At 40.9% G+C, this 26,675-nt stretch overlaps 2 protein-coding genes across 2 annotated transcripts; one reads left to right on the top strand and one right to left on the bottom strand.

Moving 5' to 3' along the window:
- Positions 1-3,301: 3,301 nt before the first annotated feature.
- mex3a (mex-3 RNA binding family member A) lies at positions 3,302-9,975 on the top strand. Its single transcript, XM_036557941.1, has 2 exons — positions 3,302-3,833; positions 8,056-9,975. Exons 1-2 carry the CDS (start codon positions 3,377-3,379, stop codon positions 9,168-9,170), a joined length of 1,572 nt encoding a protein of 523 aa, XP_036413834.1. The 5' UTR covers positions 3,302-3,376; the 3' UTR covers positions 9,171-9,975.
- A 6,367-nt stretch (positions 9,976-16,342) lies between these two features.
- Positions 16,343-24,495, bottom strand: rab11al (RAB11a, member RAS oncogene family, like). Its single transcript, XM_036557943.1, has 5 exons — positions 24,088-24,495; positions 21,427-21,622; positions 20,409-20,602; positions 19,539-19,619; positions 16,343-18,962 (listed from the first exon to the last, which is right to left on the bottom strand). Exons 1-5 carry the CDS (start codon positions 24,125-24,127, stop codon positions 18,823-18,825), a joined length of 651 nt encoding a protein of 216 aa, XP_036413836.1. The 5' UTR covers positions 24,128-24,495; the 3' UTR covers positions 16,343-18,822.
- Positions 24,496-26,675: the final 2,180 nt, after the last annotated feature.

The following is a 26,675-nucleotide window of genomic DNA, read 5'->3' as shown; positions in this document are numbered from 1 at the left end:
AGTGCAGGCAGATGACCTTTTGGACATTCTGACTGTTGGGCCCAATCTGGTGTGTAAAAGAAGCCCACTGTACGTTTACCTGGGCCGAGGGGCGTAGCAATGCACAAGTTCCACAATACAATGTGCATTGTGGTTTTTGTACTACAGTGCGTTTTTTATATATATACATATATATATATATATAAAAACCATCTCACCACATCACCCTGACCATAACACATCTCAGGGAATCTCTTCCCATTTACTGGCTCAAGAGATTACACAATCAGCATAAGTGTGTATGATGTCATAGCGATGATGCAGGATCTGGTAATGTTTTATTATACAGTAACAGCTGATGCCAGATCAGCTTGTGCGTATAAGGACATCATATCTGCTCACTGCATCAGACGTTTGCTTTATTGGATTCTGCAGCCTAATTTTTTCAAACTTGGATAGAAGTGAATCAGGCCACTCGTTTCCAGACAGTCTGTTCGATACTCAATGATGAGAACTGATAATAATGTAGAGATGTAAGAAGTCTGCTCAGGTCTGAAGGCCAGACAGAGAGAGAGGGAGAGAGAGAGAGAGAGAGAGAGAGAGAGAGAGAGAGAGAGAGAGAGAGAGAGAATGACAGAGACAGAGTTAGAGGTGCAGACAGACAAAGAGAGAGAGAGAGAGAGGGAGAGAGAGACTATATACCAGTATCATATCATGTTAACTACTTAACTAGTGCTCTACAACAGCAAATGAAACATTTTTTTATTATTTTTAGACTTATTCACTATTAGTATTATCATTAGACCAATAATAATAATAATAAGAAGAAGAAGAAGAAGAAGAAGAAAAGAATTACAAGAATAATAATAGTCTTATTATTACTATTATATAGTTTTTATTATTGTCATTGTACTCATCATAGATATATTATTAATGTTTGATTAATATTTATTATTACTAATATTATTAATATTATTATTAGTATATTTATTATTTTATCCCTCCTTCGCTCCAGGTGTGGACGTGCTGCTGTCTGGACAGAGTACAGGAGTGACTGTTTTTTTGGAGAGAGAGAGAGAGAAAAATAGAGAGCGACAAGGGAGAGAGAGAGAGAGAGAGAGAGAGAGAGATTATGTATCAGTATAAACTAAATGCATGTTGATGCGCTTGTTATCCTGTCATGTTAACTACTTAACTAGTGCTCTACAACAGCAAATGAGATATTGTTTATTTTTTATTCTTTTTAGACACTATTGTTATTAGGCCTATAATAACAACAACAACAACAATAATAATAATAATAATAATAATAATATTTCTATTGTTATTATTTTATTGTTGTTATTATGTAGTTAATGCCATCGTTATTATTATAACCATCATAGGCATAATTATCAATATTTGATTAATATGCATTATTACTGGGGGTATATTTATTATCATGTCCCTCCTTTGCCCAGGTGTGGACGTGCTGCTGTCTGTACAGGAGTCACTCTTTTGTTCGCTCTTTTCTCTCCGCAGTCCGTCTCTCTCTCTGACCCACCGCAACCCCTCCGGAGGGCGGAGCCCCAGCGCTGTTTATCAGCCTGTATGTGTGCGTGTGTTGGGGGTGGGGGTCTGCCCCCCACCGAGGGGTCGGTCTGATAGAAAATGGCCGAGACAGAGATGAGCAGCACGTGGGTCTCCATCAGCGCTTCAGTCAGCATCTCCGCGGCGGAGAGACCGAAACACAACACTGAAAAACAAAACCGCTCGAGCGTTTCATTACGGGTGAAGGGCGCGCGGCGACACAAACAGCAGCTCGTCCCGGTGAGGCGGAGCGAGCAGCTCTGTTGAGGGAAACCGCCGCTGGAAACGAGACAAATCCAGACTGAAAGCAGAAAGCAGGCGGCTCGCTAGACGTGAGCCAGACGGGGCGGGGTTAGTCACATGCCCCGCCCCTTCTCCCCACCCCGTGGTGCAGTCTGGCCCCGCCCCCACGACCCGTTTCAATTCTCTTCAATTCAATTTCATTTGTGCAGCGCTGTTTAGGACAGACACCGTCCCAAAGCTAGAAATCTAGACCTCCGGGTCCAGACCTTTCACGAGTGGCAGGAGGAAGAAGAACTGAGCGGAAAAAAGACTCAAAGGGAAAAAGTCCATAAGAACCACTGAGAGGAACCAAGACTCAAAAGAAAAACCTCCATAAGAAAATAAGGTAGAACCACTGAAAGGAACCAAGACTCAAAAGGAAAACCTCCATAAGAAAATAAGGTAGAACCACTGAAAGGAACCAAGACTCAAAAGGAAAACCTCCATAAGAAAATAAGGTAGAACCACTGAAAGGAACCAAGACTCAAAAGGAAAACCTCCATAAGAAAATAAGGTAGAACCACTGAGAGGAACCAGGACTCAAAAGGAAAACCTCCATAAGAAAATAAGGTAGAACCACTGAAAGGAACCAAGACTCAAAAGGAAAACCTCCATAAGAAAATAAGGTAGAACCACTGAGAGGAACCAAGACTCAAAAGGAAAACCTCCATAAGAAAATAAGGTAGAACCACTGAGAGGAACCAAGACTCAAAAGGAAAACCTCCATAAGAAAATAAGGTAGAACCACTGAAAGGAACCAAGACTCAAAAGGAAAACCTCCATAAGAAAATAAGGTAGAACCACTGAGAGGAACCAAGACTCAAAAGGAAAACCTCTATAAGAACTTTATGAAGAACCACTGAGAGGAACCAAGACTCAAAAGGAAAACGTCTATAAGAAAATAAGTAGACCCTAGGAACCGACTTAAAGATGAAGACCCGAGAGACCAAGACCCAAAAGGAAAACCTCTATAAGAACTTGATGAAGAACCACTGAGAGGAACCAAGACTCAAAAGGAAAACGTCTATAAGAAAATAAGTTAGAACCACTGAAAGGAACCAAGACTCAAAAGAAAAACCTCCATAAGAAAATAAGGTAGAAACACTGAGAGGAACCAGGGAGGTTCCACCATTATCTGGGCCGGTCTGAATAGTACAATTAGTAGAACAAGTTCACAAAGAAGACTGAAGAAAGGCATTTGGGGTTCTACAGAGAAAAACAGATGAACAGTGATGTTAAAACTTTGTGAGAAAACCATCCTAAAAATCTGCTGTCTTTTTAAAAAGTCGCACATGATGTAGTTATATATATTTATATATACAGCGCGCGTGCCTGTATCTCTGTATACGTGTTGGGTCAGGAGTCGATCGCATTGCAACCTAGCATGAATGAGTGAGTGAGGGGAAAGAGGGCAAAACGGAGGGGGCGGGACAGGTGGGAGGAGCAAGTGCACGAGGGAGGAGGAGGAGGAGGGCGGCACGAGCGCTACAGCTCCCTCCAGTCTCGCTCGCGCGTCTTTTGTCTCCTCACTCGCTTTTGTTTAGCCATGCCTAGCCTGCTGCTCCTAGCAGGGATCATGGAGAAGAACGGGGGCTACGGCGGGGACCTGGCCGCCTCGGGCTTCGGCGCCGAGGGCCTCCTCGCGCCGCCGCCGGACGACGACGAGGACGAGTCGCGGGCGCTCCGCGTGGCTCTCGGCCAGCTCTCCCTGCTGGGGCTCGGGGAAGGCGAGGACGGGGCGGTTCAGGAGCGAAGCAGCGGTGGTGGTGGTGGCGGGAGTAGCAACAACAACGGGGGAAGCACGCATCAGCCCGGGCACGGCAGCAACGGAGGCGCCGGAGGAGGAGGAGGTGGAGGAGACGCGGGCATCCTGCAGAGCAAGAGCAAGTTGTGTGCGCTGTACGACGGCTCGGCCAGCGAGACGAAGGCGCGGGGCTGCAACATCACCGAGTGCGTTCCTGTGCCAAGCTCCGAGCATGTGGCTGAGATAGTGGGCAGGCAAGGTAAGAAAGAGACAGAGAGACCTTGTTTCAAAAAAAACTCGACCAAAAAAAGCTGCAGCTTGGTTTCACTCACGCTGGAAAGGGAGTGGTGCTGCTGCATGTTTTTGTTATTCAGACGAGACGCTGCTGCTGCCACGCTGTAGAGGCATTCGGCAGAATAAAACGATGTAACACGCGTAACTCAACGTACCCACGTCCAAAAACAAACGCATGGGTTAGAGAGTGACTGGTTTTAGGGTGAAGAGCAAAAAACCAGAAGTTAAAAGTGGATCCAGCGCTCGGTTTTATTTGAAATGCATCGCTGTGGCAGCGTGCACACACTTTGAGGCGCTGGAAGCGCGCGCTTCCTTTGTCGTCTGAGCGCGAGGGAGTGTTTTGAAAAAAAAAAAAGCGTTAACCGTTAGCCTGAGAGAGTCGGGGCGCTGTGGTGGCTAACTTTGTGGTTTATGAGTGGCGTATTTGTGACTTCTGTACATTTTTACTCGTCGTAGTGGGTTATAGATGACATTTGAACCGGACCACGTATTGCCACGCTTGTTTTCTTCAAGTTTTCTCCACAGTTCCTTTGTGACAAAAAACACGGAGTGACGTTACGTTAGTTGTTGGCGTAACGTTAGCTTGTTGACTCGGTTGGACAAGAGTGAGGTCAAATGTGGGCTCGTTGAAGTTTGTGTCCTGCTCGGGTTGTGTCTGGGTTACTTTTTAAGCTCGTCTCAAAGACTCGGTCGAGGGCATGTTCGGCTAAGGTGTCAAACAAAGACGTGGAAGTGGCAGGTGGACGTTGGTGACCGTTGGAGTTCTCCACATGAAGATGATCTCAACGTGACTCAGCTGGATGCTGAACTAATGTTTTTTTCTGTTTTAAAAGGGAAAAAAAAGTCACTGCAGACCGTTGAAAATATGACCCTGCTGCTCAATGACGTTATGGCCTATTGTTGTGCAGCACATGCAAGTTTAAGGTGAAACACTGCTGTTGGCTCGCCGAGGGTTTATTGTCTTGACTTTTGTCCTGCTTTGAGGGGTCAGCCTGCTTGCTTCGTATGAAATAGCTGCCCTTATTAATCCATGGCCGAGAATGCCCAGTAGTGCCAGGCTTTGTTCAGCCTTTGGAGATGATCGGATAAGAAGGGCTGCTGGAGCTCAGAGTCATTGCTCACTGTAGGAGAGTCACGCCCAGGCAACCAATACGGCATCCTCAGAGCTTTCCTCCATCCACATGCTCGCCAGCACGGGGTCATGGGAGGATCCGAAGAGCAACAACAAGAGCGTGGTCCTTTTCACTGAAGGCTTATACCAACAACATGTAGAACTGAGCACGCCCCCTGAAAGGCAGGAGCGTAACCCCTGTTCCTTTAGTGTGGATGTGGGCTCATTACGTTTTGCTAAAGTGCCTACATTTTCCTATGCGGCTCTGGATGGTTACTGTGAAGTGTGCCCTTGAATTTTAATGGGGGGAAGGAGGTGGGCTGTGGGGCTAGGACCAGGCGGTCCAAGTGCAGCAGAGGGCTTTGCCTTGACTGAAAAGTGCTGATTAGGAGGATTTGGGAAGAGCTTCTTTTGATTTGGTGCTTTATTAGTCACTTCAAGTGCAGCTACATGCTTTGCTTTGGAAGACTCAGAATTTGTCTGTGCTGACAAAGAAATGAGGGAACAGTTTATTGTATTCATATTGTTGATTTATAGACTTCGGTTGAAAAGAGGTGGGTATAAAATTTGGATGCTGCGAGCTGGTTTTCATTTGGTGTGAATGCTGCAATTTTCTTTTTTTTTAAGGGACTGATTTGGGCGTTTCTGCTTTTATTAATTGTGTTTATTAATTACGGTTCTTTCATTTGCATCACCACATACATCATGTCTAAAATTGGCTTACTTAACTTTTCACTGTCCACGTAAGACATTTGGAGACAGTTGAATACAGCATCAAACATAGCCAAAACAAAAACAGGCACAACACAGTCAATATGGGTCTCACTCATGCCACATTGTCCTCCTTCAGTCATTAGGCCGTGGTGTCTGCTCGAATGCGTGCAGGGACCATGCTCAATCTGAATGGTCGTAGTAAGCGTGCTTCATTCACCTGCAGTGGCTGCCAAGCCTGTTAGGGGGGCTGTAGTCCTGCAGTGTGCGGAGCTATTCAACAGTGGGAGAGAAGCTCGCGCTGCTTGTTGGCGCTGCTAGATGCTCCATCTAGGTTTTTTTTGTTGTTGTCTTTTTGTAGCTGCTGCTGTACACAGCGAGCCATGATCTGGCTACGAAACAGGCCCCTCGGCCACGGCCTTCACCAAATCCCACCCAGCAGCCAGGCGTTTAAGTAGCTTCACAGCAACAGACATCGCTATGCTGCATGTGAACCACCCAAACAAATTCTCCTACACAATACTGCGGCTTTCCATTTTAGATCTCTGTACACCAAAGAATGTAATATTTCAGCTAGGCTTTAATTATTAATTTCTCCTCGAGAGCGCCTCGTCCAATAATCTGTTTTTACACGCATCTCGCATTTTCCTTTCTTTGTCCTCAGGTGACCTTTTCTCCTATTAACATAATCAATAGCATGTAAAGAGTGGCACCCCAGCATGCACCTATGCATATCAATACTGGTGAATATTTCTCTATGATAAGCAAACATGTACTGCTTGTACAGTCATAACTGTATATTAACGGCAAATAAATCAGTTACAAGCTTATATCAGAATTAATTATTTAATAAATAATTATTTGTGACATGTTAAACATTTCATTACTATGAAATGAATTAGATTCAGACAGTATCTAAGAATTTCAAGGATCTGTTATTTGTTTTTCACAGCAGGAGAAAAAGATTCTGAATGACTTATTAATACTTTATAACAAAGGCCTTTTAATATGTCCACTGGGAATTTCACACAATAATATTGCTAGAGCCTGGTAAAAACAGTATACAGAGGAGGAAAGACATATTTATGCAGAATCTGTTAGCTTGGAGATGCTCAATTTTGCTCAGTTTGAGCACATTTGCTTGGTTTAACATCAAGCATAATTTTCTCTAATATTATGTCAGAGGGCAGCTAACAGATCTGTTTCCGGGTGTTTTAGAGTGACCTTTTTAAAACTAGAAAAAGATATTAATTTTATGCAGTAAAGAAAAGCGGTACACTGTTCTTTTAGAATATCATTACCATTAAATGTGTGAAATCTTTTTACACTAAGGGTGTAACGATCAGTGTCAAAGGGCCTGTATTTTTTTGTATTGTGTTTTGTGAAATAAGATTGCAATATGAGAACAGATCCTCTCATAGCACCTTACATTATTAAGTAATTTTGTATTTTAAGTCGTTTTAAGGAAATAGCTGACTTTCTAAAGATTTTGAAGATTTTTTTCAAACTTAGCTTCATTAGCATATCATATCAAGTGTCGTTTTGAGAATATGACACAATCATCAAAGTGCACTTCATAACATTATAATAGCATATCATTACAGAGCTAATTTATACTGATTTTGCCTTGCATCAATCCTATGACACAGACATTTTTATTCTGAAATGAACCTTATTACCTAACTTATTAATAGCACCTTGTTAATTACACCTGACCATAAAAGCATAACCAGTGCATAGGGACAAGGAAATTTCTGATATAAGGGAATTAATATCTCAGTCAGTGTGTTTAACAGGGACACTGGGGCGTGATATTATTCTTATTGACATTGTCATAACAACACCTAGTATCTCTAAAATGGAAGCTTTATAAGAGATGTAAAAATCTGTTCTGACTTCAGTATAAATTAATGTAACGAGGGAATATTCCATTTCATTTTGGGTTGTTTCTCTTCAACCAGTCACCATGAAATGTTCACTCTATGTAAAGAGCAGTTGGTGTTTTTAAATGGTGGAAAAATGAATAAGTAAATAAACCAACAACAAAACCAACTAAAAAAACAAATTTTGCTAGGGCAGAGATGTATATATCTTCTTAATTGGGTCGTATTTTCGTAAACAATAAAAATAAACATAAGATCAAGTTCTCCAACTTTCAGTCAGTTTTAGTCTGATCATTTTGCACAGTGCACAATACAAAATTCAATTCATGATGTGGCCCTACAGTAGACAGTAATATATTTCATTAAGTGATTATCAACAGTCATATTCAAAAGTAAATAAAAAGTTCACACAAAGAAAAGCAAAAGTATACCCGGTCTGGCCATGTCATTGTGACTTATTCTGCCCCCTCTCCACTCCACAGGTTGCAAAATCAAAGCCTTGCGAGCGAAGACCAATACTTATATCAAAACCCCAGTCCGGGGTGAAGAGCCGGTCTTTCTCATTACTGGCCGTAAGGAAGATGTGGCGCTAGCTAGGCGTGAGATCATCTCTGCAGCAGAGCACTTCTCCATGCTGAGGGCCTCCAGGAACAAGCTGGGCGTCTCCTTCAACGGCTCACCTCCAACTCCACTGCCTGGCCAGACTACCATCCAGGTGCGGGTGCCCTACCGGGTGGTGGGTCTGGTGGTAGGGCCCAAGGGCTCCACCATCAAGCGCATCCAGCAGCAAACGTGCACCTATATCGTTACGCCCAGCCGTGACAGTGACCCTGTCTTCGAGATCACCGGTTCTCCAGGGAACGCGGAGCGGGCACGTGAGGAAATCGAGGCGCACATCGCCTTCCGCACCGGCGGTCTGCATGACCACAACAATGAGAACGACTGCCTGGGCCCTGAGAGTAGCAACGGGGGTCTGGAGAGCCGCCTGCAGCAGGTGTGGGGGCTGCAGGGGGGCCAGCGCAAGCCGCTCACCAGCAGCTACCGCCAGAATTTCTCCGACGCCATAGTTGGAAGTAGTGGGGGCGGAGGAGGAGGCAGCGGGATTTACAGTAAGGGTGATTTCCCCACTCCCAACAACGGTGACAAGCCATGCTCTTATTTCGGTTCAGAAGGCTCCCAGAGCTGGGGGGACCCCGACTATCCCAAACAGGTGGCCTACTACGTCCAGCAGCGCTCCAAAAGCTTCGGAGGCCTGCCCCTCCCTCTGACCAGACTGTCGCCCGGCCTTCCGGAGCCCTGTGGAACCGGTGGCAGCTCCACTACTGTCGGGTCTCCCCACGCCCAGGCACGCCGCGCCCACAGCGAGCCCACTTCCGCCTCGACACCATTTGCTGGCCGCCTCCCAGTGCCGGACTCACCACCTGCTGTGGCCCGGGACTGCATGACCTGCTTTGAGAGCAAGGTGACAGCCGCTCTGGTCCCCTGTGGCCACAACCTCTTCTGCATGGAGTGTGCCATTCGAATCTGTGAGCTAAATCATCCTGAATGCCCTGTTTGCCACACCCTCGTCACACAGGCTATCCGAATCTTCTCTTAAAAGCTCTTTTTTTTCCTTTTTCTACTTTTTTTCTGGTGCGTTCATTTTGACTGTCTAATTTTTTTATTGTTTTAGTGTTTGTTTGTCAGTATTTGCCCCATGTACACTTTGCTTTTTTCAGAAAACAAGAAAAAAAAACAAGCAGATATTTTAGAAGACACTGCTTGCTTTACTAAAAAGAGTAAGAAGTATTTTCAGATTTTTCTTTTATATATACACATATATACATATATATTTTATAAAGGTTTTGTTAAAATGGGGAAAAAGTTAGTGCTTAGTGTTTTTTGTTAATTTAATTTTATTTTATACTGCTGCTGTTTTTCCACATGAATCGCAGTGTGGATAGAAACAGAAAAAAATGTGAACGTTTTACACTTTTGCTTTACTTTGTAAGTTTATTACCATTATTATTATTATAAATATTATTATTAATTTGTAAGATTGGAAAGAATATAGTTTTACATCCCAGCATTTTCTGCAAAGGGGCAAATATGCTTTTTAAAGGTTAAATATTGACTGAATCTTAAATCTATCGTTGCACCTTAAAATGGATAGCTTGATTGTCAACTATTACAGATGGCACTGAAAAAGAACGCTTTTATGTATTTCTTGTATCTCTGCCTCTGTAAAGGTGTGGACTTAAATTTGGAACGAATTCTAAATGCACATAATCCTGAATCAAGGCACAGGACACTGTGCACTCAAATATCACATGTAAATGGCAAAGTTGCATAACCTATTCATATACCGATTGTCACAAAATTGTACAACCTATTCATATGCCAATTGTCAATCAGTTACAAAAACTGATATTTTTTTTTTTTGTTGTTGTAGTTTTTACACCACACAGGGTGTATTTCAAAAAACAAACAGCATGGTTTGCTGATTGTTGGGCAGTAAACTGATTTGTCAGCTCAACGTTTTGGAACTCGTCCAGTGGGATATTATCAAAGAGGTGTCTCCCCAAGTTACTTTCATTCACATTTTTCTCTTCAACCTGGTTACCACTCTAGATATAGTTACATCAATATTTTTAACTTCTCAGTGAGCAGTTTTCTATCATGGACGCATGAAATGTAGATTACAAATGGCACTGGGTTAACGGTTTGAAGCAAAATGAAGAGAGGGTGGTCGGTAATCTGAGCTTGAATAGACTGTGCACAAAAGAGAGAGAGAGAAGGAGAAAGACTCTGAGCTATAGTACAATATGCAGCAGCTCCCTGGTCCCCACGGCTCTGCATTTGAGTTGCAAAGTGCCTGCTGCCTGTCCGTCTTTATTGAAGCTGTTCAGGAGCAGGTGTTTCATATTGTGCTCCAAATCTGACCCAAGTTCTTTTCTTTGCGAGTGCCCTTATCCCACTCACTGCTCAACCGTCGTCCTGCCTGGGCTATAATGACTACAACTGCTCGACTACACAGGCCCTTCCCAGAGAGCATATTGTTTTGTCGCAGTGGTGGGATGGTCCCCGGAGCGCTCCGACATTGGCCTTTCCCAATAAGGAGCTGATAATTAGTCATGTGACATAGACCAGGTGCAAGTAACTGGCTAGTGGGCAGTTGAGGAGGGGGGTGGTTGTAGTAAATGTACAAGGTCCGGTCCACAGTGGACACTATGCGGCTCCATGGTGCTCTAAACACCCACACGCACCCCTCCCCGCTCCCTCACAGAAGAGCTTGACTAGGTGCAGCTGGGGGCCCCTCCCTTCATCCTTCCATCTCACTGTCTCCCTCCTCCCTCCTCTCCCTGCTCTCCTGCTCCTCTGAGCCTTAGTATTCCCAATGGGGAAAGGGGCCTCCTTTGTCCTGACAAAGAAAAAAAAAATCCAAGTGCAGATTTTATTTCAAAGAGAGAGCCCAAATCGAGGCAGGGGAACACTTTCTAGGCAAACAGATCGGACAGCAAACAGTAATTAGTTTGGTTTTAAGTGTCTCAGACTTCAATATTTAAAGTTTGTTCGGATGTTTAGATGTTCGTCAGCTCAAAAAAAGAAGCAAATTGTATGTCACGGTTGGCAGTCTTTCTTGTTAATGCGCTCTCTTTCACAGTCCCTCAGAAATTTTAGTGCCTCCCCCCAAAAAATCTGCGGATCCAATGTGCGTGAGAGGAGGAACTGCTGGTCGATCAAAGTTTCCATGGAGTTTCTGACATATGCGGGACATCCTGCCGCTACCCCCCCCGAGACAGCCCCGCCGGCCAATGGCTACGGGCAGCCAATGGGAGAACGACCTTGAACTCCGAAATGAAATCAGACAATTGTAATTGACACGAGAGTGGGGGGAAACGCCCCATTTAGCCGCTGCTCAAGCTGAATCAAATTACACACCCACCGCCTACCGCATATCAAGCTAGGGGATTTTGGCAGAGGAGATTAGAGCATTTGGAGGGTAGGGAAAGAGTCTCTCTTTTCGGTCTTTTTCGCCTCAAGAGGGCTGCTGCGAAAGAAAGAAAGGAGCCACTGAAAAATGTAGTCCATCTGAAATGGGTCAGTTTTGTCCCTTTGGAGACTCCATGCGCCACCGCCACATGTGTGGGACTGGTCGAATGTTAGGGTAAGCTCACGATTGTACTACCAAACAATAGAGCTGACAGTACATTAGATATCCCTCGCTGATATTCTTTATACTCAGTAAGGAATTCAGATGGGCAGGGTTTTTTTATTGTTTTGGCAGAGGGGAGCGCAGTAGTTTGCAGCAACTACCACAGTATAATCTGGCAGTACTTCATTTCTCCATACCTTTTTACTTCTTTTTTTTGGTTGCTGGCACAATACTAGAATTTTCAAAGCATTTTCTTTTATCATAGGACTACAAATTCAAAAGGTAAACGTTTAACGACTACAGTACTACACATGGGCTTAGACATTCTAATTCGAAAGGAAGTGAGATTTTACTGTACAAAGAATTTAAGCTATTAAAAGCACTTATGCTTCAACTACACTTATGTCTGGATAAGAGTGAAGCACCTTATTTCAAGACAAACAGCGGATGTCTGAAACCAAACGTTACTATTCATAGTAGTTGAAGAACATCTTAGAGAGCTTACTGTATATTGTCATTTTTATTATTATTATTATTATCATTATTATTGCTGTTTACAACTGGGTTACATTCAAGTTTTTTGTTGTTTTTTTTCACTTTGCACTGGTACAAAATTAAGAGTGATTAAATGAATCTCTCTTCGAACAATATTTGGGTGACGCAGGCTCATGCCAAGGTTTTTGTGTTTCATTTGCGAACAGTAGCTTCACTTCTCTTCAAACAAAAAGCAATGCATGCTTTCTTTACTTTTTAATGACTTCATCAATCTCATTCACTGATCAAGGAAAAACAATGGCCTATTTGGAGGAATGTATGTATGCACATCTTGTGTATTTTTTGAAGCCAAACAGCTAAAACAATTATGCAAATCACATTCACTGGCTTGGATTTTAGAAAACTGTGCCCATGTAGGTAGGTTTCATGAGCGTATTCCTGGATCTCTACATTCATCAAATCAGGGAATACACAAAGCAATAACGAAGTATATTTTAACATAAATACAACAACCTAGAACAATGGGTAGCTCTCAAAGTTGGAAATAACTTCAAAGTTTTAAGCATCTCATTCAGGCATCTTGTAGTCAGGTTTTTTATGATTCGTTGCACAAACGTATGTGCATTGTGACGGTATTTAATCCTAGCATTGGTAAAATGATGAAAACCCTTAAGATGGAGCCCCCTTAAAGTGAACGCTCATGCATTACATTTTTCTGGAGCAGAATAATTGTAGTGACATTTCCTGTTTGACAAATTTGAAATGCATAATTCTAGAACCCATCAGCATTTACAAGTTGGCGTTTCTCTGACCCACAATACGATAAATACTGTATGATTTCAGTATAAGACTAGAGACCGAATTACTTGTAAAAGGGTTGTGGCAAGACGAGTCGTACTTCAACACAATAAGGGTTGGGTGGGATGGATTTCAGCCACTACAACAAAGACATTTTCCCAGCAAACATGAACAGAGCCCGTCATAGTAAGGAGTCAGGTACATTTTTTTTTCACAGAGTAGCATTTATTTGCTATTAAATTTAAAAGAATTGTATTTACTCACATATACGGAGATAAATATAAAATGTGACTACCATAGGCATATCATGAGAATATATTTCAGTATTTAAGCCAATTATGAAAATATTTTAAAAGTTACAAATGCTTCTGTTTGACAGTTTGTTTATATTATAGTGTAACTAGTTGTTATCCCAATAGAAAGTTTAAGTTAAAGTGTTTATGGTAGCCAAAGAATTGAGAAGAGATTCAAAAAAAGTTACGGTTAAAATATTACTATAGCATTAAATGGGCTGAAAGCCTTCTAAATTATAAGGGGACTGAAACCAGGGCAGTTCAGTTCAAACAGCGAAAGTCATGTTGTTGGATCAGAAAACACAAGTCCGTTCAAACGTAGAGAAAAAAGATAATGTGAACCAAACCTGTATGTACATGTAAAACACACCCACAAAGAGACCAATATACAGAAAAGTCGCAATAACCGTTATTCAGGATCAGAATGTCTTTAGTCTTTTAACAACAATGCAACCAGCAAATTCCATGTAATATAAAACATACTTTGATATACCTAATGAAATTTGGTATATACAGTTTGTTCTTAAGACTATATCCAATATGACAGTGTTGTAAATGCAGAGAGGAAGGAGACGTTGCATTATGAGAGTACGGGGCTGGAAAATGGTCCAATTCGGAATTACAGAGGAAGAAGGATTTTAATTTTAATGACGTGTTGTATTTGTGAAGGTAAATATTAAGAAACACTGTGGTTTATAGTAAGTACATAGTGTTATATGGTTTGATAATCCCTTAGATACATATTGGTTATGCATGCTGATTAATTACAGAGCATTTACCTTTTATCAGTTGAGATGTGGATATAAAAGAGCTACATGTAATACAGAGAGCTTTAGTAATTACATCATCTAGTGTTTGAGATAATAATGTATTAAGTTATTTTTTTCCCCTAAACTTTATCTTCTTCACCAACCTATAGTATCTACTGCACAATTACCTAAAATTAAACAAGGACTGTCACAATATTTCCATAAGGATACAATCTAACTTTTTGTATAGTGTTGTTAATATTTACTATCTATTGATTTGTAATAATAGCTCAAGAAACCCCTTTTACATAATCCAGTTAGCAGGGCTCTAGGCGTTTATCTATATACACACACACACAGCATTCGTATCGTAAAGTGAACAGACAAGATGTACATAATGCACTAAAGCAATTCTAATGCCTTTTCAATGTAGATGGCCAATGCATTTTGAATGTAAAACAAAGACCACCCAATCAGTGTGTAATTTTGCCTTTTGACCATCGATCAAAGACAAAAGCTTTATGTTTTTGATGCCATGGTTTAGAGAAACTAGTTGCTCCACCATTTCTGTTTAGATTCTCCCTATAGAAAGCAACTAAGGGAAAAAAAAAGTCTTATAACATTTTCGTAAGATTCTATTTTGCTAACATGGGTTATTATTTCATAGAAAGAGGGAGAGGTCAGTATCTGGATGTTATTTATGAATATCTTAAATGAAGCAAACATATTTATAAGTAACTTCAAGACATTTTGTTTTTTTTATTACAAAGTAAAAGTTAATATATTTCTAAAACACATGAAGTTGATTTCTACTAAAATGATTAAAACTATAGAATTTTTATTTATAAAAGTTAGATAAATCCTTCATACTTCTGACAGTGTAAAATGAGGTGGGTGCTGTGGGCTTTCAAAGGCTTATATTTTAACTTCAGATATGCACGGTTTTAGAGAAAGACGTGCATTAATAATGGAATAATTTCAGGAAAAAAAAAATTAATATTTTTTAGAATTAGGAGGTATTTTAGTCACTTCAAGTTTGTGCCTCAAAAATCACATTTTTGCATTGCGTCAACACTTGGCGAAAGTGTTGTTTGCCTGTCCTTTAACTAACCCCATACTGCTGACTGAATACAGAATCCTTTTCTCCCTCATTTCCTGTATAAAAAAACACAAAAAAAGAAAGAAAAAAAATGAGTTTTTTAATTTTATTTCTCGTACTTTTAACACTTCATCTGTTTTGACTGCAGTGAAGTGAATGGGCACCACAGAGGTGTCTGGAATGGAGAAGCAGGCGGATAATTGTGCATATACACATTTTCGTTCACGCATACATCTACTACATACATGTAGAAGTTCAGAGAGTGTGTTCAAAATCCTGACGACGTAAAAAGTTCTTTTGACTGTCCCTGCGATTTCTGCTATTAAATATATGAAGCGAATGTAGTAGATCTATGCTGGTTTCAGCACACAAAAAAAACACTCAAAGTAAAATACTTGGTAATACAGTACAATGCATGTATCTCGTATCATCACCAGGCCTGGAAAACAGTACTAAAAATGTTGTGTTGCGTACAAGTGGGGGCTTTTGTACACACTACACTGAAGGGCTTACTTCTTTTTCGCTTGTAGATTTTCACCATCACTTCGAACTCTAGCGTAACATAACAGTGGCTTGTTAATTTCAAGCTTGCATTGAAAAAGGACAGTCTCAGCTCTAACTTTATGGTGAAAGTGTATCTCAACTGTTTTGACTTCGTAATGGCAAAGGTAACTGTGTAGCGTGGTATGTTTTTCAGTATGATAGGGACACAAAAGGGGGCTATGGGGTGATCATTTTCTTGGTCTTGCTTTGGATGGATAACTCCGGTCCAACAGTCTGTCTTTGGTAGCTTTCAAAATCTTCCAACACAGTAGAAGTGTTTCATATAACTCATGTAGTGGTCTTAGTGCATTAGTTTGGACCAGCATCTCCTGCTGTTAGTGTTTGGTTCCTCGTTGGTGAGTGAGAAGGGTTTGCCATACCATAGTCTTGGCTAGCCAATACTTTCAGAAGTCTTCTTTTAACTTCATTCAGTGTCGTGCCCACACGAGGCATACGAATTGCAGGTTGATTTCTTAGCACATGTTCTTTGTGAGTTTTCATTTTTTGATATTTGATCAATGTATCTATGCCATACTAGTTTTGATTTTGGTTATTTTCAAAAATGTATTGTAAATGTTTCTAATAAAACAAATTTAATAATCTCCAAATTTGTTCAAAGTCTGTGATCTAAGAGCACCACTAAATGAGGTGAGCAGGTAAAAGCAAATACATTTTATTCATATTATATTCAAATATACAGACCATAAAAAACCTTCTTCAATCCCAAACAGTGTGAATGCCACTAATGCTAAAGGAACAGCAAGTCACATTTTTCTCATTTCAGTTGTAGGTTACATTACAATGCAGGGTCACATGGTTGGCCACATGTCTAGTTATGAGACCGGAGCAAGATGTAAGGTGCATATTTCTGCTGAATACCACTGGAAAGAATGGCATTTTCCCCAGCTTATAGACTGCTGTGAGCCTTAATTTCACATCACCATGTCTTAGTAGTACTTAGTTTTCCAGTAGTGTTTTGGAAAAAAAAAGTTTATTGCCCTTTTAACTGAAACTATTATTGGGTGAAAGGTACTGTTGAATCCTACTTAAGAATATAGACTCAAACAAGAATTTCTAAATGCAGATGAAGTATAACCACACCTAGTCTTAGATGCAGAAATTAGCACAAACAGTACTGTAACAGGACAAACATCAGCCTCAGTTTAGTTGTTTTGACTACAAATCTTAATTTAAACAAGAAATTCATTAGTCATTGTGCATGATGGGGATACGCAGGTGGCTCTAAAACCAGCAATAATCAATGGTCACTGCTAAAGAACTCAAGTTTCTGCTGTCACGTAATCTTATGTGTAAATTATAAAGCTGAGTCTGCTTCTTTGTCTTTAAAGAAAACTTCAGCATTTTCAACCTAATCTCTCCGTCGCATTTGTAGCATTAGGTCAGTTACCACAGAGAAAATAAGTTCAACACGTGTCCCTGTGATTAGACAAAAGAATAGAAAATCCATTCACTCAAAAAACACTTATAATAAGCTGTTTCAGCACCTGCTCACTGGCTTCTTTTGTAACTGTTTCAAGTCAACAGGTTTTCTGTTCTTTTTTACATACAAGGAAATGCATTCAAATTATTAGGTAATATAATAATTATGTCACAAAAGATCTTATACATGGAGCAGACAGACATCAGGTTGAGAAATGCTAAGTATTTCATTAGAATGCTACAGTAGGTCCAGTACAGTTAAATGATTTTTACCACATTGCCTTTTCTTTTTCCTAGCCTGACCTACAAATTCAGCCCTGCATCCCTTTCACCACACCACCTAGCTATGGCCACAACTACAACTAGAGAGAGAAGGAGGGAGGGCAGGAGAAAGAGAGAAAGATGGGACACAATTAACAGAGATCCCGGAGGGTATGGCTCTCTTCAGGTTACATATGGCAGATAATAGTGGTGGGCAATGAGGATTTCACTTACAGTAAGACAAGCCCCTTCCAGTACATCAGAAACTCCTCAGCGAGCAGCTCCGAGCGCCACTGTTGCTCAATCCTGCAACATAATACATCCACCTAGAGGATGAGCCTCCAGCCTGAGAGGGGCTGCTTCCTGCCTTGGTCTAATCCCTGCCTCTCTGTTTTCTAGCTGCAGAAAAAAAATTGTTACATCACTATTACCAAAAGGACAACACCCAGAAAAGTCACCTATGCAACAACCACTGATCTCTATTTCCTCAACTAAACTGTTCAAAAAGCTAGATGTGCTCATGTTTTCAGTTTGACCACAGAAACTAGGCATGCATTCGAAGCTCAGCAAAAACAAAAACAGACATACAAGCAGAAAAGCATTGATCACTGCTGCTTTTAAAATGGTCAAATAACTTAATGACATAGACACTTTCAGGTCCTCATCAGAGTAAGCTGCTTTACTTTTTACTCTGGGTGCCCCAAATACAGAATGCCACTTAAAGGAGGTGAATAGATTCACTCTCAATTAATGACATGCAATTAATGAACCCATAAATAAAAAACTTAATATAGGCAGAATAACAAATTAACACCACCATGAGAAAACGTCTACAGCCTCTCAGGATTTAATCTCAACAATATAATCTCAGAGGTTGCTTCACTCCTTGAGCCAGCCTTATGAATAGACAGTATGAGACATACTGAGATGAGCTTGTTTCCCTTGTTCAAGGTTGCATTAGAAGTTAGACTCAACGTGTAGTGGTTAATAAAAGCACAGAATTTCACTGTAGCACCCTCCTTCCATCTAAAAATATTTAACACACGATTCTTGACTACCGCTGTACATTCTACACGCTATTCAGTGATAAAGTTCTTCCAGCATTCTGTTCGTAACTAGTTTGTCTTCTTTCGACAAAAGTGCATAAAAATGTGGTCTCCCAGTACCATCTCTAACTAGTGAGAAAATATAAAGAACAATTTATCAGTCCAGTCCAGTCTATGTAAATAAAAAATGATCCTCTCTCTTCTTTTTCTATATTAAAGCTTATGAATCAGGGCATAACCGATAAAGCGTGTTACATTTGATAACGACAGGCTGCATAGTAAGTGACACCACAAACTAAGCAGAGCTGGACATGCACAAGGCCTGTCTCGCAGCCCATGGCCAGCCTGATGTCGGTTTTTCCCATGATCCTGTAGTGCTGTGGTGGCTGCTCAGTTGTTCTGGCAGCAGACGGTTTGCTTGGCAGAGCTCTGAGTGGGCTGCACTGTGATGGGCACTACGTTGGAGTTGGGCGAGAAATCGGCATCACCACGCCCTGAGATTTGCCTCTGAGAAACAATGCGATAGATTGCTGATTTAGAGAGAGAGGGAGAGGGGGAGAGAGAGAGCAAGGGAGAGGGGGAGAGAGAGCACTTTCAGCCAGTGATTGCAAAATCAACAGTGCTTAACTTCGCAAAATGGAAATGAACTCCATTACATTCAGACAGAATAGGTTAAAAATCCAAGGTGTGATAATGTACACCTAAAATAAGAAACACTTTCTTAGAAAGCACCTTTCGAAATTTATAGATACTTTTTGTGGAGCAAATACTGATAATTTGACCTGAAAACGTGTTAAGTCACTAGGGATTTACACAAGTCAGTGTCTTAGAATTTGCTGCCACCTAATGGCAGATGATAAAAACAATATTAGGCGTTTCTGCACCGGGTAGTGCGTTAATCTTTACTTATTCGAATGTGTATGCCGGTTTGACATGAATACAAGATATAACATAAAAACAACTATTGACAAAATAAGTAAATTAGAAGGCAAAAACTGTATTGATTTAATCTATTTTATTCATGTGAAAATGATCCAGGCCTTAAAATCAAGCAAATCCAGTGCATTACTTTATTATTCAATGTGGTTATTTATGAGTGGACTGACCTGTGAGAATGGTCTGGAAGGCAAGCTCTACATTAGAGGAGTCCAAAGCGGAAGTCTCGAGAAAAGAAAGCCCATGCTTCTCTGAAAAACACACACAATTCAGAAATTGGATGAAGCTTAGCATTTCAGAAAAGCTGGTATGAGCCACTATATTTCAATTACCCTCCTGTAACTCTTATTGTGTAAGATTATTCCATTACACTATCATTAGAGTGTACACTACACCACTGTACTATGTAGTCATTTATTCTGAGTTTCCGCAGTAATTATGTATCTCTTGCTGATACAAACAAGAATAAATAAACGAATTATCTACAAATATTGATTTTTTGGACACATTTCAGTTCATGATAATACTAATGAAATAGTACATGAAATAAGAAGTAAGGGTCAATGGGCATGTAATTTAATTTTCTAGTAATTTTAAAGCAATAACAGCTAAATGTGAAGCTCTTAAGTATTAAGGCACATTTTTAAAGGGGTAAATCCTAGTAGTTTCTTAGTGACTAACCAATGACAACAGTCACTAGGAATTTTCTACTGAACTGTCTAAAATTCTTTCAGTTTTTAAAGAGTTCAATAAGTTCAGTGCTTAGAAAACACACCCTCGCTTGTCCAGTATTCATCCTTAGAAAGGCAAATAAAAACCATTTAAAATACCAGCTGATGGCATAAATCACTTCCTGATTTCACCAGCTTAAAGTTTCAGCACTAACGTTTCAGTTCATAAACTTCACCAGTGAGTGAAACATCAGGTGTCACTGGAATATAAAGACTACTATGTGTGAACTGTGAGGATCTTAAATGAAACACACCAATAAATGCCACTGTAAATAAAGCATGAGTGAAAGGAATTTATGCTAAACTGACCTGCGAATGCCTTGGCCTCATCCGTAGGCACAGCCCTCAGGTGCCGCAGGTCACTTTTATTGCCCACCAGCATGATGACAATGTTGCTGTCGGCATGGTCCTGCAGCTCCTTTAGCCAACGCTCCGCGTTTTCATACGTCAAATGCTTCGCGATGTCATACACCAGGAGAGCACCCACAGCACCACGGTAGTATCTGCAAACAAACCCCGGCAAATAGGATTAATAAAAGTTCAGGCAGAGCTAATAAAAATAAGAATGTCTGAAGAGCAGCGTAACTAGTTGTTAAGGTAATGTCACTGGAATTCCTATAAACACACCAGAGCCACAGGAATTCATACAAACGAAAATGAAAACTATGGTTACCAGTAAGCATGACATTTCAGAATGAACGCTAATCTTGTATCATTAAATTTGATCCCAGATCAGCATTCCTTTTTTCCAGCTTTTCCTTTTAACAGTCCTACAAATTATTTTAGGGATAAAGTCCTGCGGCTGCTCGGAGAACAGATCTGTTTCATTGTCAGTTAAATTCTTATGGGGTTCATTTAAAGCAGTAAATATACATGTAAATTTTCAATTTGCAATTATGAATTTTTCTTCCTCGTGCACCTGGTTATGGGAAAAACCCATGGCCAAAATGTGCTTAAGCTAAGGTCTGAGATGAAAGGTCTATTATAAAATGTGTTTTCAGTTTCAACTCTAAAATCTGATTCACTAAGTCACAAGTACTCAGAACGCACACACATGATCACAAGGCTCCGAATTCAGTATTAATGAACTCTGCATTAATGTGTCAAATTATTAAAATCCACTGTTCTGTTCAGGGAATAATCTTTGACCGTTATGTTACTTGGAAAGCACTGTCTATTGCTAAAGAACTTTGTTGCTTGACAGACTGATTATCATTGAGATTATTAAAATTATTTATTGAACATTGCTATGTTATAAATCATTAGATTTTGTCACTGTTTTATAATTTCACAGTTGCAAATCGTAGATTACTGCTTTAATACTCACGCTGAGGTGATGGCTCGATATCTCTCTTGGCCTGCTGTGTCCCAAATCTGAGCTTTGATGGTCTTGCCCTCCACCAGGATGCTGCGCGTGGCGAACTCCACGCCAATGGTGCTCTTGCTCTCCAGGTTGAACTCGTTGCGCGTGAAACGGGACAGCAGGTTGCTCTTCCCGACACCGGAGTCTCCAATCAGCACCACTGAGGAGGTTTCAAAACGGCAGGCAGTGAGCTTATCATGTCACACAGGAGGCACGATGGGACTGGTAGGTTTTGTTGGCTGGTTTTAAGCCCTTTCTTAAAGAATTGTAAAAGGACTGGTCTAACCACAGAAAAAAAGCAAAGACCTCAATAGCCATTTTCTGCAGCTACTACCAAGAAACACCAGTGAACCTACATGTTTCTTCTTCTTTTAAATGTAATATTGATTGTAAAATAATAGTAAATCTGAAAGAAAAAAAAAAGTTTTCTTTGGGGACTACTTTTAATTACTCTCTGCCATAAATGGATTTTAAAACTAGCTTTTTTGGCCAATACCTTCTAAACAACATCTCAGACATCAAGCCATGTATTAATAACCACTTCATGTTATAACTTTCTGAGAGGGAGGTTTTAGAGGCATTAAACTCCACAGACGTCTGGTTCCTATCACCACCACTGTAAATAACTGCGCTGGTAAGTTTCTCTAGAACTGAGTAATTCACATCAAACCACTCTGAATGACTGTTTACATTTTAACCATTTCATTATGCACAAATAGAAACAACAACAACAACAACAACAACAACAATAATAATAATAATAATAATAATAATAATAATGGAATTCCCCTTTAGTGACCTTGACTGGAAAGTAAATAAACAAAGGCTGGTCTCTGACTTTTGCAAAGTGCAGTAAATGGAGCAATAGAAATGATCCAAAATTTCCAGACATAAAATCTCATTACATTAATGTAATAAGTTACCATTTCAGAGATAGAAGGTTTTGTTACAACAGCAAAAAACACAGACCACTGACAGGGTGATGTAGTTAACCTTCAGCTAAAACGTGCACCTGATGGAAAGTTGGTCAACTGGCTATTCAGCAGGAACTGGCTCTGTGCAGAAGGCCGAGCAGTAACTCATTAGTAATGACTGAGTCATGATCAAACAGTGAGGGGTGCAGCAGCGCTTCAGAGGTGGGGCTCTTTGTTTAAAACACACCAAGGGGAAGATTCAAAGCATGTCGAAATAAAACGCCCCCACAGGGTGGTTCACAAATCCCTGCTTCACCTGGAGCCAGGACAAGCAATAGAATAGAATATATTAAGATAATGTTCACTTTTTTTTTTTTTAAACCTAACCTGAACTCAGCGAGGCATCATCACTAGAGGTCTGAGTTCGTGTCTGTATGGAAAATACATGGTGTAAAAGGAGATTCATGCAGGTCTTTCCGGTTCTACTGCATCTGGGGCCTTTCCGCTTGGAAACAAAGACTGCTAATGTTGGTTTTTCATTCAAAAGACCTCTGGGGTTTTTTTTTTTAAAACTAGTTCTGTAAGCTTTTAGTAAAAAAAACCTGGACAAAAACGTTTCTCAAGAAGTATAAAAAATACTTGACAATAAAGCTCCAGGTCATTTTACAAGGGAGCTGTTGCAGAAACCTCAGCTGCAACATTACAACCTGGCTGTTGTGAAACTACACAATTTGGAAATAAACGGCCGTTTTCTAAGTGTCAGCTTTCATAACTCGTTTCAGTCCTACTGAAGAGTGACATCTCTTTTCCACAGCTATTACATTAGCTAGCTATAATGTCTATTGCTATGTCTTGGTCTTATTACTAGTTAACAGTAACTAGTAAGGATCAGTAATGAAATAACTGATCCATTTAGGCTGAACACCAGGTATTAGGCCACATCTTTCTAGCTACTATACATTACATAACACCATTAAAGGGAAATTCCGCTGATTTTCAAAATTTTTACATAATACAGTGGTTAAAATATGAATAAGGTCATTTAGAGTGATTTGATAAGAAATAATTCATTTGTAGAGAAACCTACTAATGTGATATGAACCAGGGGTCCTGGTTGTCTACAAGGCAAATATAGCCATTTTATTTACTATCCAAAACCACTTGTGAACCTACAGGTGTCTTCTGAGCCTTGATATGTAACTGTGATGGCAAAACAGTGTTCACCCTGAAAAAATATGTTTTATACCAAAATTTTGTTACACAACTACCATAAAATCAGATGCCGGGCAGCTTATTCATAACCATTTCGTGTAATAACTTTCTGTGAGGGAGCTTTTAGACATGGACGTCTGGTTCCATTCACCACCACTGTAAACAATTCTGACTCGTTAGGTTTCTCTAGAACGAAGCATTTCACACCAAACCACTCCGAATGACTTTGTTTATAGTTTAACCGCTGAATTATGTAAAAAGAAAATGCAAATTTGGTGGAGCTCCACTTTAAGTCTTTTGAAACGTGATGCGTTCAGGCTATTTTTTAGCAACAGTAGTATCAACACGTACTTCGTATTTCGGTTCACAGGTACTAAATATCTTACTTTTAAGCATCTAATGAGTGTTCAGTGTCGTCTGTGCCATTAAGTCGAGCTGAGTGACAGCTGAGTTAGCTTCTAGCTTCTGTGGTGAAGTTGTAGCTAGCTTAGCCACTCACCTTTGAAGAGATAGTCATACTCTTCTTCTCTACCCGTCATTGCTTCAGTCCTGTATCGATTAGGCAAGTTAAATCCTGTAGAAACAACGAGCAAAACGCTTTTCCTCTGAAGAGTTTTACAGAGTTGACACTGCGGTCGAACAAGTAACTTAGCTTTCGGCTAACTACCGTTCACGTCAGAGAAAGTTGTCATGAAGAGAAGACAGCAGCTCGTTAGTTTGCCGGGGGGGGGCAAAAAAAGCGCATACCGCTTAAAATTATCTGTCAAAAAACGTTCAGTGAAGTAAACATGTGATAAATTTGAATTTTAACCCCGATTTTAAAGCGAAAACGTCGCCGTTTCGCTGAGGAGCTCGCCTGCCTGCGTCACCAAAACTTTCGGTCCTCGTATGTAGCTCCTAGCGACGTTAACACCTGCCACCAGCCGGCATCTGATTGGCTCGTCCGCTTGTCAATCACAAAGCGGCGCCCAATGAGCGAGCGCACTGGCTTTGGCAGGTGTGCGACGTCATCGCCGTATCGCTCCGCCCCCCGGTGACAGCAAAGAAGGCGATTATAGCACCTGAACTGCCACGTAGGAGGCAGAGAGGAGTCCATTCGATACTGAAACACCTGACTGCGCTGAATCAGTGCGCAACCTGCTGCTCTCGAGAGTCTTATCAGACTCTAATCAGGCGGAATGTTCCGAAGAGGAAAACTTCCTCTCAGGGAAAAGGTTTTCAGCCATCCAGACCTTTGAAGTGTCGATTACTAGGAAGTCAAGCAGTAGTCAGGGCCTGATTATGATCGTGTGGTGCCTTTGGGCGTAAGAGCCACAGTGCAATGTCCCCACAAGCCCACTAATAATAACCGTTGGCTGAAAATGTCTAATCTGAAGTAGTTTTCCTCAGCTAAGACCATGTCAAGTATGCCAGGGGTGCTTCCCTCTAGCTACTATATTACATAAAAGTATTAAAGGGGAAGACCACTGATTTTTCAGTTTCTCCATAATTCAGTGGTTAAGATGCACTATATGGACACCTGTATGTATTGGGACACCTACACATTACACCCACAGGAACTCTTATGACATCCCTTTCTAAATCCATAGGCAGTAATATGGAGTTGGTCCCCCTTTGCAGCCATAACAGCTTCCGCTCTCCTGGAACGGCTTTCTACGAGATTTAGGATAGCGTCTGTGGGAATCTTTGCCCATTCATCCAGAAGAGCATTTGTGAGGTCAGACACTGATGTTGGACGAGAGGGCGTCTCTGTTCTAGTTCATTCCAAAGGTGTCAGATGGGGTTTGATGTCAGGGCTCAGTGTGGGCCAGTCAAGTTCTTCCACACCAAACTCACCCAGCCATACCTTTATGGACCTTGCTTTGTGCACTGGGGCTCAGTCATGCTGGAACTGAAAAGGGCCTTCCCCAAACTGTTCCTACAAAGTTAGAAGCATGCATTTGTGTTTTAATTGTGCAAACAAAGTGCTTTACATCACTCCATCTGACGCTTGGCATTGTGCTTGGTGATGTAAGGCTTACATGCAGCTGCTCAGCCACGGAAACCCTGCCATGAAGCTACTGCCGCACAGTTTTTGTGCTGATGTTGATGCCAGAGGAGGTTTGGAACTCTGCAGTTACTGAGTCAGCAGAGTGTTGGAGACTTTTATGCACTATGCTCCTCAGCACTCAGCGACCCGCTCTTTAACTTTATATGATCTGACATTTCGTAGCTGAGTTGCTGTGGTTCTTAAACACTTCTGTTTTGGATCACGGAACATCAAGGAGGGAAGAAATTTCAAGAACTGACTTGTTGCAGCGGTGACATCCTATTACAGTACCACTCGAATTCAGTGAGCTCTTTAGAATGACCCCTTCTTTAGAGATGTTCATAAAGGCAGACTGGTGCTTGATTTTATACACCTGTGGCAAAGGCACTGAATGAAACGCCTGAATTCAGTGATTAAGAGGGGTGTCCCAATACTTCCATATAGTGTATAAACAAAGTCATTTAGTGTGATTTGATGAGAAATAATTCATTTGTAGGAAAACTTTTCTATTATATGTTTGTGGGTAAAGCATGATCCTGTCTATGTTTTCCCCATACAGACACAACTGACCACCTAATTTACACAGTGATCATGCTTTCTGGATATTTCTGGCTGAATTTTGAGGCTGTCTCTTGTGATATGTTAAGAGACTTCAAGTAAACTGAATGTTTCAAATGTTGTGCTAACAGATTAAAGTCATTTAAAACTGTGCACTTTTTTGAGCAACCTTTTGATGCCCCTGGGCAGTCACCCAGGCCACCCATATGGTAGATCTGGCCATGCAACCAGTGGTATACCGTTTCACTATTCATTAAATAAGCTTGGCTTATGAAATTTCATACACTCACTGGTGTGAATTACCAGCTTTAAATACCTCCTCCTTCACTCATTTGACCCAATGAAGCCCTTTGTATGAGTGGCAAACACACCTCTAAGACTATCCAGTAAGCAGGGTTGTTACAATACACACATTTTCAGGCTCTATACGATCTTCAGCTCAACATTCTGCTCAGTCTGTTATGAGGAAAAAACATCAGTCGTATGCAAAAGTTTGCGCG

This window comes from Colossoma macropomum, unplaced genomic scaffold, assembly GCF_904425465.1.
Source record: "Colossoma macropomum unplaced genomic scaffold, Colossoma_macropomum, whole genome shotgun sequence".
Taxonomy (NCBI): domain Eukaryota; kingdom Metazoa; phylum Chordata; class Actinopteri; order Characiformes; family Serrasalmidae; genus Colossoma; species Colossoma macropomum.
The sequence above is the reverse complement of the archived record's forward strand: the minus strand, read 5'-3'. Positions and strand labels throughout refer to the sequence as shown.